Source organism: Orcinus orca, chromosome 11, assembly GCF_937001465.1.
Source record: "Orcinus orca chromosome 11, mOrcOrc1.1, whole genome shotgun sequence".
Classification (NCBI taxonomy): Eukaryota; Metazoa; Chordata; class Mammalia; order Artiodactyla; family Delphinidae; genus Orcinus; species Orcinus orca.
The window spans coordinates 12,279,016-12,292,886 of record NC_064569.1 but is presented as its reverse complement, the minus strand read 5'-3'; the positions used below and the strand labels follow the sequence as shown (position 1 = coordinate 12,292,886).

At 37.0% G+C, this 13,871-nt stretch overlaps 1 protein-coding gene across 4 annotated transcripts in view; it reads right to left on the bottom strand.

Annotated features, from left to right (window-relative positions):
- PTPRO (protein tyrosine phosphatase receptor type O) overlaps window positions 1-13,871 on the bottom strand; it is a 231,611-nt gene that overhangs the window by 86,164 nt on the left and 131,576 nt on the right. For all 4 annotated transcript variants that reach the window (XM_004281110.3, XM_004281111.3, XM_049693990.1 and 1 more), the window contains 5 exons: window positions 11,504-11,662; window positions 9,608-9,760; window positions 7,531-7,974; window positions 5,396-5,557; window positions 1,159-1,355 (listed from right to left, as the gene is read on the bottom strand). In XM_004281110.3, coding sequence (XP_004281158.2) covers window positions 1,159-1,355; window positions 5,396-5,557; window positions 7,531-7,974; window positions 9,608-9,760; window positions 11,504-11,662 — 1,115 coding nt within the window. The remainder of the gene's footprint in view (window positions 1-1,158; window positions 1,356-5,395; window positions 5,558-7,530; window positions 7,975-9,607; window positions 9,761-11,503; window positions 11,663-13,871) is intronic.

The window sequence follows — 13,871 nt, the reverse complement described above, 5'->3', positions numbered from 1 at the left end:
CAAAGGCCGTGATTCCTGAATTCATCTTATTAATTAAAATTTTTTCACCCTTTGAATTACGCTAAATGCCTAATTTTCATGGGATAAATGGAAACACTCTAAATAGCTTTCACACAGCAAACATCTTTTTTGACTGCGTATTATATTTCCACTGTACTCCACACAAATTGAAAGTTTAATTTTTTTCCTTTAGGCAAGAAAATACTGTGTTTGTAAGACACCAAGAATCAGTACCTTTGATCTTATGAAAAGAATAAATCCAGGTTTTAGGAAAACAGGACTGGGCTCCAGGATTCCTGTGGGTATTTAGGGCATCTGAGAGCAAAGTCTGCTCCGGGACCCAGGCTGGTGGTTTCATTCAGGACTGAAGATCAGGAGTGGTGTTCATTCCATAGCCACGCCCAGAACTACTGATTCCCAAGTGTTTCCACTTGCCCCTCCCCCCCCACTTGTGCTCAGCTAACGCCTATTTATCCTTCAAAACTCTTCAGTTATGATTAGTGAGGGGGTAGTTTTCACTTTATGTACTTTAAATTTTTGAACTATTTTTTCAGTGAGCATGCCTTATTTTACAGTTAAAATAACAAGAAACAATGGGAAAAAAAATAAAACAAGCAAATAAAACCTCCCCCAAACCTTCTGCTTCGTTATCTCCTCCCCTGGGGGAAGTTCTGAGCAGTTTCCAAATCCTCTTGCCCCAATCCATATTTATTCATGCCCTTCTTTCTGCGAGCTCATATGACCTCTCGATCATTTCCTTTTAGCCTAGGACTTATTTTATACTCTGCAGTAATTATATGTTCACTTACCATTGTTCTCACTAGATTATAAACTCAGCCAAAGCAAGACGTGTAAGAATTGTCTAGATCCCCACCATCTATCCCAGTACCCGGCACATCGTAGATGTGCAGTATATTCTCCTGAATGAGGAATTAAGTAAAAGGAAGATGGTAGTTCTAAGAGAGAAAAGGAAGGCGACTGTGATCGAAGAGCCTCGCGCATTGATTTCCTAGCTCCTCCCCCACTCTTGGTAACACTGCCAGGGACGCACCTGGGAGACCTCAGCACAGCTTCTTGCCATTGGCGGCCCCCTTGCATCCCCCGCGAGGCTGGGCTGCAGGAGGTGAGTGAGCCAGTCTGCCCTTCCAATTCCTTTACCTGAGTACAGTACTGCTTTTCTAGCCTCTGGCTCTCCTTTTGTTTCTGGCAGGTGAGTGACACCACAGACACGATGGTGCTGTTGTAGTTTTCTTGGGAAGACGTCCAGGACATCAAGGCAGTGGTTGAGCTTAGAACGTGGACACTCACATGCTGGGGCTTCTCAGTGAGTTCTTCGATCCACTCTCCTGAAGGACCTGGACATCAAATCAGACGCTGAGCTGGTTGAGGTACAAGATTCTAGTTCTAAAAATCGTGTTGTTTCCCTTTTGTCCTTACAGAGATACTCCAAGTAATACTGGCAGCCAGGCTGGTAGGTCTTTACATTCTCTGCTTAGCTACAGTCTCCACTGGGTGACCTCCCCTTTGACCTAAGCAACATCCTGGCAGCAGCCACCAAACCAGTTCTACTGAGAGACAGAAGCTCCACTTCAGTTGTTACGTGCCTCTGAGATTATTCTGGTAAATTCTTCACCAGAGAGAATTTACTTCTCTTTTAACAAACAGTATGTGTGGCAGTGTGGCATTTCACGAGTATTTATAATTCCTTTGCTGTTAGGATCTTCAGTCTCTAGAAATAATTATGTTGAGATTCAAATTAGCCTCTACTACAATCATGGGAAAATTTTTAATTTGGTGACAGCAGGATCAAAGAGGCAGGGTGTGACTACCTTAGAGAAGAAACAGGCAACAGACGGGCTCAATTATAGAAGCTGGCGGAAACCTGGCTGATAATTTGAGGACATGGTGGGCTCCTCATTATAAAATATCTCCCTGAAAGTGCCCTCCATTAGCTTTGTTCTCTTAAATTTCCAAAGTGGTTATTAGCACAGTGCCTGACACATCAGGAGGACCCAAGAAATGTTAAGGTGATTATTATCTCCTGAAAGGCATTGTTAAAATGCAAATGTGCAACTTCTTTTATTTGCTTAGTGTACATTTCTCAGTTCCCTCATGGGAAGCCCTATTCCTGAGCCCGGGAGAGGGGAAGGAGAAAGCGGCTCTGTTGGGAAGGGCAGTCCCAGGCTCATGGTTAATTGGGTAAGGGAAAAAACAACAATAAAAAGGATAATAATAATGGCAAAGAGTGGTAGGACTCGCTGCGTGCCAGGCTCTGTTTTAAGTTTATATGTGTTTACATATTTTAATCCTTTAATTTTCTTAACTAACCTACAAGATAAGTACTAGGATTGATTTCACTTTCAGATGAGGAAATCGAGGCAGAGATAGCACAAGTAGAGCTGGGATTCAGGCATAGGAAGTCTGGTTCCAAAATCCATGCTCTTAACCCCTGCATAAAACTTCCTGGATCACTATGAAAGAGTGAAAAGCATGGGTCTGGAGATAGGAAAGTTGGCCCCAAACTCAGTTTTGCTCATTATTAGCAATGCAAGCTTGGGCAAATGACTTAACTACTCTGAATCTCAGTCATTGCATCTGTCAAATGGACAAATCATAGAATGTTAGGATTGAAAAGGACTTTAGATTTTCAATGCTTTGTTTTACTGATGAGGAAACTGGAGGCCAGAGATGTGAATGAACTTCCCAATGTCACAGAGCTAGTAATGTTTGGGAACCAACCTAGAACTCCTGTCTCCTGGGTTGGGGCTTTGTGATAACTTATCATGATACTCTCTGATTAGTCTACTTCACAGGACTGTTGATGGGATCAAATGAGATTATAATGTGTTAGAGAACTATCTAAATGTGAAGTGTTATTACTGTTATGATGATTACTGGGGTAGTGGGGGCATGGAGAGAGAAGGTGGGGGGAGGCAAAATGAATTCACTCACTTAATGTCTTTACATTAGGACTGACCCGATAATCAACCCAAGATAATAGGTCACTGCAGGCTCCATGGAAATGGACTTTGCTATTAAATATTTCTAGAATCTAATTCTTCTTCTGACACCAATTTGCTAAACTTTCTGTGACTCAGTATTTTTTTTCAAGTGACAAATGGGGATAAGAGAAATATTCCCTTCATGAGGCTATTGGGAGACTAATGTAAATTTCTACTTTAATTTTTCTCTCTGAGTAAAACCTTCAAAACTACACAAATTCAGTATCCTTTTATTTATTTATTTATTTTTTTGCGGTACGTGGGCCTCTCACCGCTGTGGCCTCTCCCCGCTGTGGCCTCTCCCGTTGCGGAGCACAGGCTCCGGACGCGCAGGCTCAGCGGCCATGGCTCACGGACCCAGCCGCTCCGCGGCACGTGGGATCTTCCTGGACCGGGGCGTGAACCCGTGTCCCCTGCATTGGCAGGTGGACTCTCAACCACTGCGCCACCAGGGAAGCCCCCAGTATCCTTTTAAAATCAAAGGCATATACAGAGTACACCTGAATAACTCATTTCCGCAGAACATCATATCTGAAGCTCTAAAAAGATTTTTATTGACAGAGAAATAGCAAAATTTCTAGTGCCCTATATTTTCCTAGATGAACATTAATATGCATCTTTTTGAAATAATCATATGTTTGAGCAATTCTGACACATTCTCAGCAGCTCTGGTCAACTGGATACTCTAGGAACAGGGCAGAGTGCTTGACACTGGAAAATGGTTCAATAAATATTTGTCGAATGTGCAACAGAATTAACAAATAAGCAAAGAGTTTAACCGCAGCCTAGCGTTTTGTAATTTGGTATGAGAAGCAGGATGTACACAAATAAAATACATCTAGAAAAATACCACACTCAGAGAAGCTCTGTATTTTGTCTTGTGCACTATGATACACAGTAGAAATTCAGAGAAGGGAAGAGCTAATGGCCAGAAGAGTTGTGGGAGTTTTCCTGTAACTTGCAGTGGATCTCTGCTGGCAGACAAGGAAATCTCTGGGTTAATGAAACATATTTAGCCTCATGGGAAGAACTGGATACTAAACTTTGCTCTCATTCTCAAGTGATGTCACGTCAAAGATTGCCCATAACTGAAAGACATGCAAGGCAATCACAGATATTTTTTCTGCACGTTCAGTGGATATTTCAAGCCTTTTCACCAGTGGTGACATTTTTGGTTTCTTAAGTAAAATTGTTGTATGGGATATTTTCAACATTTTTAAGCTGCTAAGTAAACTGATCTCGGGCTTCCCTGGTGGCGCAGTGGTTGAGAGTCTGCCTGCTAATGCAGGGAACATGGGTTCAAGCCCTGGTCTGGGAGGATCCCACATGCCGTGGAGCAACTAGGCCCGTGAGCCACAACTACTGAACCTGCGCGTCTGGAGCCTGTGCTCCACAACAAAAGAGGCCGTGATAGTGAGAGGCCCGCGCACCGCGATGAGGAGTGGCCCCCACTTGCCGCAACTAGAGAAAGCCCTCGCACAGAAACAAAGACCCAACGCAGCCATAAATAAATTTTTAAAAAAAGGCAAAATTCCTTAAAAAGCAAACAAACAAAAGTACTGATCTCTTCTCTCTGCCCCCCTCCTCCTTCCCCTGTCCATCTTTTTGAGGATCATCTGATGAAAGGTGGTAATTTGCTTTTGAAGGAGGAGATAGAGTATGGTGACCCTCCTTCTTAGAACTCAGTTTTTATCCATTCCCTTCTGGTTCTTCTTTCTGCTGGTCAGAGGCACATTTAACTCCTGATAAGCTAGGAAACTGGTTTTTGGCCTCTCAACTTCTGGTAAGCATAGTCAGATTAGCAAAAAACATTACAGACATACACTATTTGTGTAGCTTTTAGAGGCTAGTTATTGCTCTGCTATTATCCCTGATGGAATTGGTAGAAGATGCCCTAAGACTTGTTATTAGAGTATTCATGATGCTCTAGCTCAGTCTTGTGCTAACTTTTGGAGACCACCTAGGTCTCACTACACCTCCATCTCTCTTTCTTTCGACCTCCATAAGCTTAATACTCTAATGAGACTTTTCACACAGAAAAACAATATCCATTTTCATTATGGCCTCGAACAAAAGTCCTCTTTCCCAAACTATGTGTCCACGTCCTTGGAGACTTTGTTATCACTAGTGTGGAAGGTCAGTTTAATAAATGTTCAATTACCACAATAATTTTAAAATAGCCTCAAGTTAAATCCCTGGGTAGGTTTGCTACTATGAAACATACATATATTTTCCTGCTGTCAAAACCTCATGGATCCGGGCCTCTCATGATCTTGAAGAATTCTCAGGGTCTCTAAGGTTTGATGCATAATCGATGCCTCAGCATCATGAATCTCACCAGTTCCACTTTTCTAGCTCCTCTGTAAGTGCAAAATAATCTTTTTGGTACTTACTGATATAAAAACTGAGTGATTTTGCTGACTCGCTGTTTCGAATTTCACAAGATCCTGAGGAACTGAAGGTTGTAACAGATAACTTATATTTCCCAGGCTCCTTCAGTTCTGCAACAAATTCGTGTGCCTCTTCATCCACTGTCAAATATTCAGTAAAGTTTTCTAAATCATGGATAAAAAAGAGGATATATATGAATTGATATCTGGAACAGCCTTGGTTATAGAAGTCAATTAATTAAAAAAAAAAGTATTTTTAAAAATTTTTCCTCCTTCCTTTTGTCAAGTTGAATTATACCTCTCAAATTACTATTTAAAAAGGTGACTAGGGCTTCCCTGGTGGCGCAGTGGTTGAGAGTCCGCCTGCTGACGCAGGGGACACGGGTTCGTGCCCAGGTCCGGGGAGATCCCGTGAGCCATGACCGCTGAGCCTGCGCGTCCGGAGCCTGTGCTCCACAACGGGAGAGGCCACAACAATGAGAGGCCCGCGTACCGCACCCCCCCCCCAAAAAAAAAAGGTGACTAAGAGTTCAAGTTATTTTTTACAATAGTTTTAAATAACCAAATTAAAATATGGTGCACTAATCAATAAAACTAGGGATGGATATGTACTGCATTCTTACATACTGTCAACCAATGAAGTTATATACACGAAATAGAAGTATAATGTTAGGAAAAAATAGCAATAATCAACGTTCTCATTTGGATATAAAGGATTAAAAAAACAGTAACAAATGTTGTATAAGTTCTTTGTGGTAGCATTAAGTATCCATAAGTGTCTTAAAATATATTGAATTATCTCTATTTAGAAATAATCCTCTGGATACATTTTTCTGACACTTGTAATACTTTTGCTTCATTGATTTGCTTTCAGAAATTTTAAAAGTAAAAATGATTTTTGCATTTCTTCAAAGTCCACCTCCTGCTGCTTATTCATTTGAAGTTGTTATCATTTGGTGACTATAGAACAACACACCACAGTCAGATAAAAGCATGAATGAACCTTCATGGAAATAGGCATTACAAAAAATTATGAATTATAAGACCCTATTTTCCATAGAATATATTGAGGAATAGAAAAATAAAAGATAGATTAAGGGAACTTTTTTTTAATACAAGTAATTTCAGGCAAATGTTAAGAATTTTGACTCAAATAATTGGAAATGACGAAGGATTTCAATGTTATATAATATTTGGGTATGGTTGATTGCTCTCTACTCTAGTAGAGAGGAATTCACAGGTCTTGTATTTCATTCTATTGAATAAAATGGGGGCAAACAATACGTCATATATAAGACTACATGATTTGAATACCTTATCCTATAAATAAGGCTGTCAATTTAACCTCACAGTTTGGCAACTTGACAACTTTTGCTACCCAGACTACTAGACTGGAAAGCATAAAACAAAACAAACAACAAATAACTATGAAAACCTACCAAACAACAATTCACATATGATTCATGATCCAAATTTACTGAATGCTGTGGCCCTGCTTTGCATAAATTAGTGGGTTAAATATAAAGAAGAACTCTCAGTTGCTAAGTGAATACAATATATAATATAGTAGCTAGAGTGGAAATACCAGTTGCTATGTATTTTCTATTCTACTACCAGCTCCTCTTTGGGAAAATGTGAGTGGTGCTGGTTTCAGGGGGCACCCGCTAAGGGGAGTAAGAGTAGCTTGATAAGCAGGACACAGGTCTTGGGAAAGTAGCCAGGTTGTCAGCAAGATTGTTTTGCTGCATGTTTCACAAATTTGGGTACTGGAAAACAGAATATTTCTCCAGGATATTTTGTAATTTGTTATGGTTAGAACCTTAATTCAAAATCTTTCCAAATATAAAGTTTCCTCAGTTGCCTGGGGTAGGTGAAATGTCAGGTAATGAAATGTATACAGTTGCCTGTACTTGCAATGTATGAGCTACCCAAACTGGATTCTGACCCAATCTGTTCATTTTTGTTTTCTGGTTTCCGTCTGCATTGGATACTCAATTAAATTCTTCCTTTTCTTTACCATCTTTCTTTAGATATTAACTGTCTACCATCAGTCTTTCTTTCTAAATGTAATCTTTAAAAGCTTCAATTTCCTTTCCTTTGCACTATTACTTATTTCCTCTGATTTCCTATTACTTTACCTTCTCTTTCCATGTGGATATGGAACCCATCAAATGCAGTGGGTGGTTTTGGTGGTAACCAACTCAGTATCATTTGGACAGGGAAAAAAGAGAAAGAGCTGGTCGTTGATTTCTCAGTCTCACTGAGTGTATTGTTATTTTCGTATTCCATGGGAAGAACACTGACAAATTCATCTTCACTTTCAGGAGTCGCAGATGCACTGTCCCACCAATATGGTTGGGATGTGGTTTCATAGTCACTGATGTTAAAATCAGGCCAACCAGAAGAAATGTTGCCAGAGGGAATTTCAGGAGTGTCATCAGTAAAATGGAAGAGTTTGTCTTTTCCCATTGTATCTTGTGATCTCATGAACGATTCCTCTGGGAAACTGCCACTCTGTTCTTCCCAGTTGTTTTTGTTCAAGTTTACTATACGAACTGAGATATTTTGAGGAGGATAGGGGACTGTAAGAGAGAGAATTATCATTTTCAAGTATTTTTAACTATTATAATGAATACTTAATCTATTAATGAGTCAAACATACAAGCAGATTTAGAAAGTAGAGTTTAGTTTTACTTTTACTGTATAGATAATTTACATCAAGAACAAATGTGGTTTCAAGTACATACATCTAAGATTTTGTACACAGTGTACACACATTAGCTTATCACCAGTCACAATACAAATATTGATACATTAATTCGTGATACTATGCTTGTCCAAGTGGTGATTTAACCACTTCCAAAGTAGAGTTACATACATATTTTTCAGCTTATCACAATCTCTTTTTTTCAAAACTGAGTCTCTGGCACTAGATCTTTCTTACAAAAAAAGCAACTATAGTGTTTTTATAGCTATCAAGATAAAAATACTCCCTATGACATAGTTGCACTTAGGAGAGTTAAATGTCTGAATTGCCTTCAGAAACAGTAACATGCATGTTGGAAATATGGCTTTACTCCTCATCTCTCTAAAATAGAAACTATGCACACAAAATGAGTTTATGAACTATGGAATCATACTTTTGTAGTGGTAGAAAATTATGAAGGCACACTGCATGGTCTCTACGTGCAAAAGATTGTATGCATCCTGCAGATAGCAGCTCGACTCTCACCTCTTCTATGAACTTCTAATAAAAATTAATCTCTCCCTCCTTTGTGCTGTTACATAAGTTTTTACCTCTTTAATAATATTTATTATTGCATTCTGCCTTGTATGAGTGCCAGTAGTACCTCTACCATTTTTAAGAACAGGGAACCATCTCACCAGACTTTGTCTTCATCTCTCCCAGTACTTTAAACAACTCCCAGGTGAAAGATGCTCAATTAGTTTCTTTACTTGAATAATAAAAACTACAAGTAGAATCTTAGATGTTGATGTGAGGTGAATAAAATTTAGCTGAAATATTTTCTTTGCTTTGGCCTAATTAATGAGAATTCAGATTTTTCAACACATCTTAGAATTTCAGAATGGCAGGGTCTCAGAGGTGATCTATTATAACACATTCCCAGTGTTTGTATGAATTGTGTCTCCTGCATTCCTACTGAATACTTAAGGACATTAGGCATGAAAAATATCAGTCATATTGGTATTGGCAATGGGTATTTAGTATGTGTATATTTATATTACCCATCCATTCTTCCATCTACCTACCATCTATCCATCCATCCATCCATCCATCCTATGATTGTGCTTCATATTAGTGATGGTACTAAAATTAATAATCTGATAATCTGTAGTAGAACCTCCCACATCTGTTCTTCTGTCATATGAGTATTTTGTCAGGTTATAGAATAAGTGATGTGCACTTGATCCAGTTAAATTACTTAATTATAACTTTTGGTAGTATCACACAATTTTTTTAATTCAAAGATTATAAATCTATGATTTCATTGACATATTTAAAATTTTTCAAATTGAATATTTTGTTCAATTCCTTTTACATTGATAGAAAATTTGTTTTAGTTTACTAAAATACATATTTATTTTCTTTCTTAGCTCTGGAACAGAATTTTCCTTAGAATGATAGAAAGTATATATATAACAACATATAATTTAATTATTTTTTCACTAAATTTCATTCTTTGGAAGACTTACCAGTTCTGTGCTGTTTGGGTTCATGACTGACACCGCTGTACTCCACAAGAGTGCTTTTATTAAAAGTTGCCTCAGATACCAGCTGAAAGGTGATATTACTATAACATATTCCTGGCAGCCAGTGATTAAATACTGTTTTTCCCTTAAAGAAATCTGAGAAGAAAAAAACAATTATATTAAAATTTCAGTTTCCTAAATGCCACACACTTCTAGAAAGTTCTGAACAATTATGACTAACTCTCCATAAAATAATATTTCCTGCAACTCCTGGCATGGTCAGTAATAAAAAATTGATATAAGGCTAGAGATGAAAATTTGGATTGTTTTGGACACAAACTGAAAGGCTTTTTTCTGCAAGAATTGGATACAATTGGAATTAAAATTTTATTATAAGAACATTTGGTGTATTAAGTGGAGAAGATAACATATAGAAATTGTAGAGATTAAGTTTCTGCTAGCCATTTACTTTAAGATAAAAACCCAAGGTATTTTGCCAATTTACGACTTAGGAAAAAATAATTTTACAAGAAATGTTTTCACTAGTCTCACTTGTAGAATATTTATTAAAAAATAAAACAGTTTGTCTGTCATTTGGTGGATAGGACCTGCTTAAATAAAGAATAAAATAAAAAATTTGAATTTTATTTGGAAAACATTTTTTTTGGAAAATAATAATAAATTTAAAAATCCAATCCAAGTTAGAAATGAGAGAAACAAAAAGTACCATTTATTGAATGAAAAACCAAAAATAATTTTAAATTAATTAAATTTAAAAAGAGAGCATATTAATTAACTTATTTTTAAACTCATGGCATTTAGCTCAACAAAAGTTTCAGTGACTGCTTTTCAATTATTTCTGAACTTATATTTGCATGTGATCAAAAAGCAAATAAGGTCTCAATTATTAATTTGCAGATAATCTGTTTTCATTGAAAATAAAGAATGCAGTAATTTATGGAGTCTATTTATGTTTATTTGATTTTTTTTAAAGTTTAAAACCCCTGTAAATTCACTGCATATATTTTAAACAATGTCTCATTAAAAAAAATCCATGGAAGATTCAGGAGTTTGTAAAAGCAGCAAGTCAAAGTGAGATATTTCTGGATATCATGCCGTATGTGGTTGAGTACCTGTCCTCTACTTAGTTTCCAGTTACAACTAATCAAATTTGAGACCATCATCTACACTCTCTGCAGATAAATATTATGGTGCTTGGTCCTGAGAATATTTACGTTTCCCCAGTTCAGTCCCCAAAGGCCCTCCCTCCTTCTCTCCCTATCCCTCTCCCTCTTGACCTGCCTCTGCCCCTGAAAAGTTGAGTTCTTTCAAAATTATTAATTCCCCTAGGCTCTCCTCTCTCTCAAGATCCCATCAAGCCAGTAAAAATAGTGAAACCAATTTTTGTATATTAATGCAATCATTTAGCTAGTCATACAGATAAATATGTAAAAAGGACCTAAAAAGCATTGTCTTTTGCATTTGAGAATAATCTTGGACCATCTCCAAGTGAAACTTTGTGAAAGGCACCTCTCTAGCTTCCCAGTTCTAGAAGTGCCCTAACACACTCAGAAAGAAATGGTTAAGTGAGGTGCTTCTAAATTTAAGTTTGAATTTGTTTCCTGCACCAGACATGCAGGAATAATATTTGGCAAGAATAACATGTGAGTCACAATAATTTGAGTTTTTCTTATGCTTACGCATGACACATGACTCTAAAGAACCAGACATTCTAAGACTCCTCATAACAATATTTTCACGCATCAGTAACTATTTTTATTGGTTCATTTATGACCAAATAGTGAATTATAAGACCTCTTCAGAGCAAGAGCAAGACCATTTGGCAAAAATCATGTAAAAGTAATAGTCATCATTTTTCATCTTCTTTTTGCCTCTTACCTTTATATAACATTGTCCGGAAGTCTTTACCTTCCCAGTAGCTTATGTTTACTCTTGTGAAAACGTTATATTTTTCTGGATAATGAATTTCAAACAGGACTCCTGTTTCAGGAGAAGGTTTATAGTCATATATTGAAACACTGGTTACGGGAAGAGGTTCTGCAGAAGGAAAGTTAATGGAGAAAGAGGAATTAAGGAAAGAGCAAAAGGCCATTATCAATACTTGGAAGGGCCAAGGATTACACCTATTAGAATTTTACACATATTTTTATTATCTGTAAGACACTAAACTCCTCAGTACTCCTGAGTTGAGTGTTCTCCTTAGCAGTAATTAATGATGCATATTTTAAATAGTGATTTCTGCCTTTCAAAGAACTTTCATATTCATTTTTCCATTTGCCTTTTGCAACAACCCTGAGATCTAGGAAGAGCAAATATTAATATCATCATTCAACATATAAAAATAATGATAACTCAGACTTTAAATTACTTGTCAAAGGTAATTTAACAAGGACATGGCAGAGTCTGTATCTCCAGATTCCTAGTTCATTTTTCTTTTCCCCAAGCCAAGAAAATTTGACATTAATAAGAGACCAGTAGCAGAAGATACATTTTGGCTCTAACCAAAGATAAATGTTTCAATAATCAGTTATTTCTTTGTATGAACTTAGCACTTTTTTTATGTCAAGTATAACATTGCCAACCATCCTATGTTGTGAGGATTATAGTTTATGATGTTTATCAAACTATTCTTTGTACAGAAATTTAAAAATGTTTATTTCTATTTTGCATGAGTTGTTAATTCATCACAAAACTTTGTAAATACTCATTTTTTTAATAACTGTGATTGATGTATGTCTGCATCTCCTCCACGTCCCACGCTTCAGCCAAAGTCTTGTAAAGTGCCGGAGGCCCCTCACCCTTCAGTAAGAACTAATGGATAAGTTTTACTTGCATTCATTTCGTTCAAGAAAATATTTTAAATAATTTGGCTTGGAGTCAACTCTTCTATTATAGAAAAATTGATTTTAATTCAAAATTTTAGAATTGAGAGGATTCTTGGACATCTATAGCCTAAATGAAATATCCTTAGTTTAAATTTTATACTTTGAAAATTTCAGTTCCAATAACATAAGAAACCAAAACTGACTTAGTTCATTCAACAAAAAATTACCTACTTTGTCTCAATCTGTAGCTAAATATCTTTCATTTTGTTCTTCAGTATCTCAACCTATTTTTGCTTTTGACTGATGAGATCCAGGGAAGACTGAAAATACATGTTAAAATTCTTAATTTTTTCCTGGAATTTTCTCATAAACCAAGCCTATCTATAAAACCAAAAACCAAGCCAACATCTATAAAAAAGTTGGAAGGCCTTCAGATTGCAACATATATTGGGATCATGTCCCTGTAGACTATGTGCAATGTTCTCTGGTTAGAATGTTTCTATTTTAGCTTTGTCTCATCCTTGGTTTTCCTACTTAAAGGGAGAACAGAGTGAACTCACTTAAGTGTCATGTAAAGAAACCAGCAAACCAAGCCCTGAAGTCGCTGAGTATTTCTCTTTGATTAATCCCAAAGAAGCCTTGAACCATTTGAAGATCTTTCTTCCAACTCAGTCTAATTACTAACCCAGGGAGTCTACACAATCCACTTATTGACTCTGGATATGAGAAACAAAATGAAAGCTAACAGCAAACTGCAGCCACAGAGCCATAACTCTTCCACTGCTGCAGCCCAGTTTCACATCCTCACCGGGGGTCTGTCTACTGGAAAGAGAAGTTAGAGGTCCACTCAATCTTTCATGCCCTGAGTTAGGAAGTCTGCACATCAAAGCCATAGTCAAACTTTGAAATTCAAGAGATACAGGAGGATTAGAGCATAGATATTTTATTTTGTGATTTTTCTGTTAGCTGTGCCAACAACTTAAATTTTAAACTAAGAGAATTTTTAAAATGCCTACTTACATGTTTGCTTCCTGTATTTCCCTCAGCTTCAACATATATAACCCAGGTCAGCTGTAAATTCTAAAGTCCATGCACAGGCATTTTTGAGGTATATTCAATACAAGAATTACTGTTTTCTAGAACTCAAATGCATTCTCTAGAAATATTTTACCATCTCTCCAGTTACTTCCCTCATTGTTTTTCTTTTTGAAAAATTAAGGGATGTGGCATAAACCAGAGCTGTAATTACGCATGTGTTTTTCAGTGATGACAAGGTCAAATCTTGATCTCATTCATTACTCATTTCTCTGCCAACTATCCTGTTATACTTCCCTTTCTTGTTTCAGGAACCAGGTGAGACTGGACAGAGAAATGTAGTTGTTTAAAAATAGAAATCATGTATTATCTTCATTTATTACTTT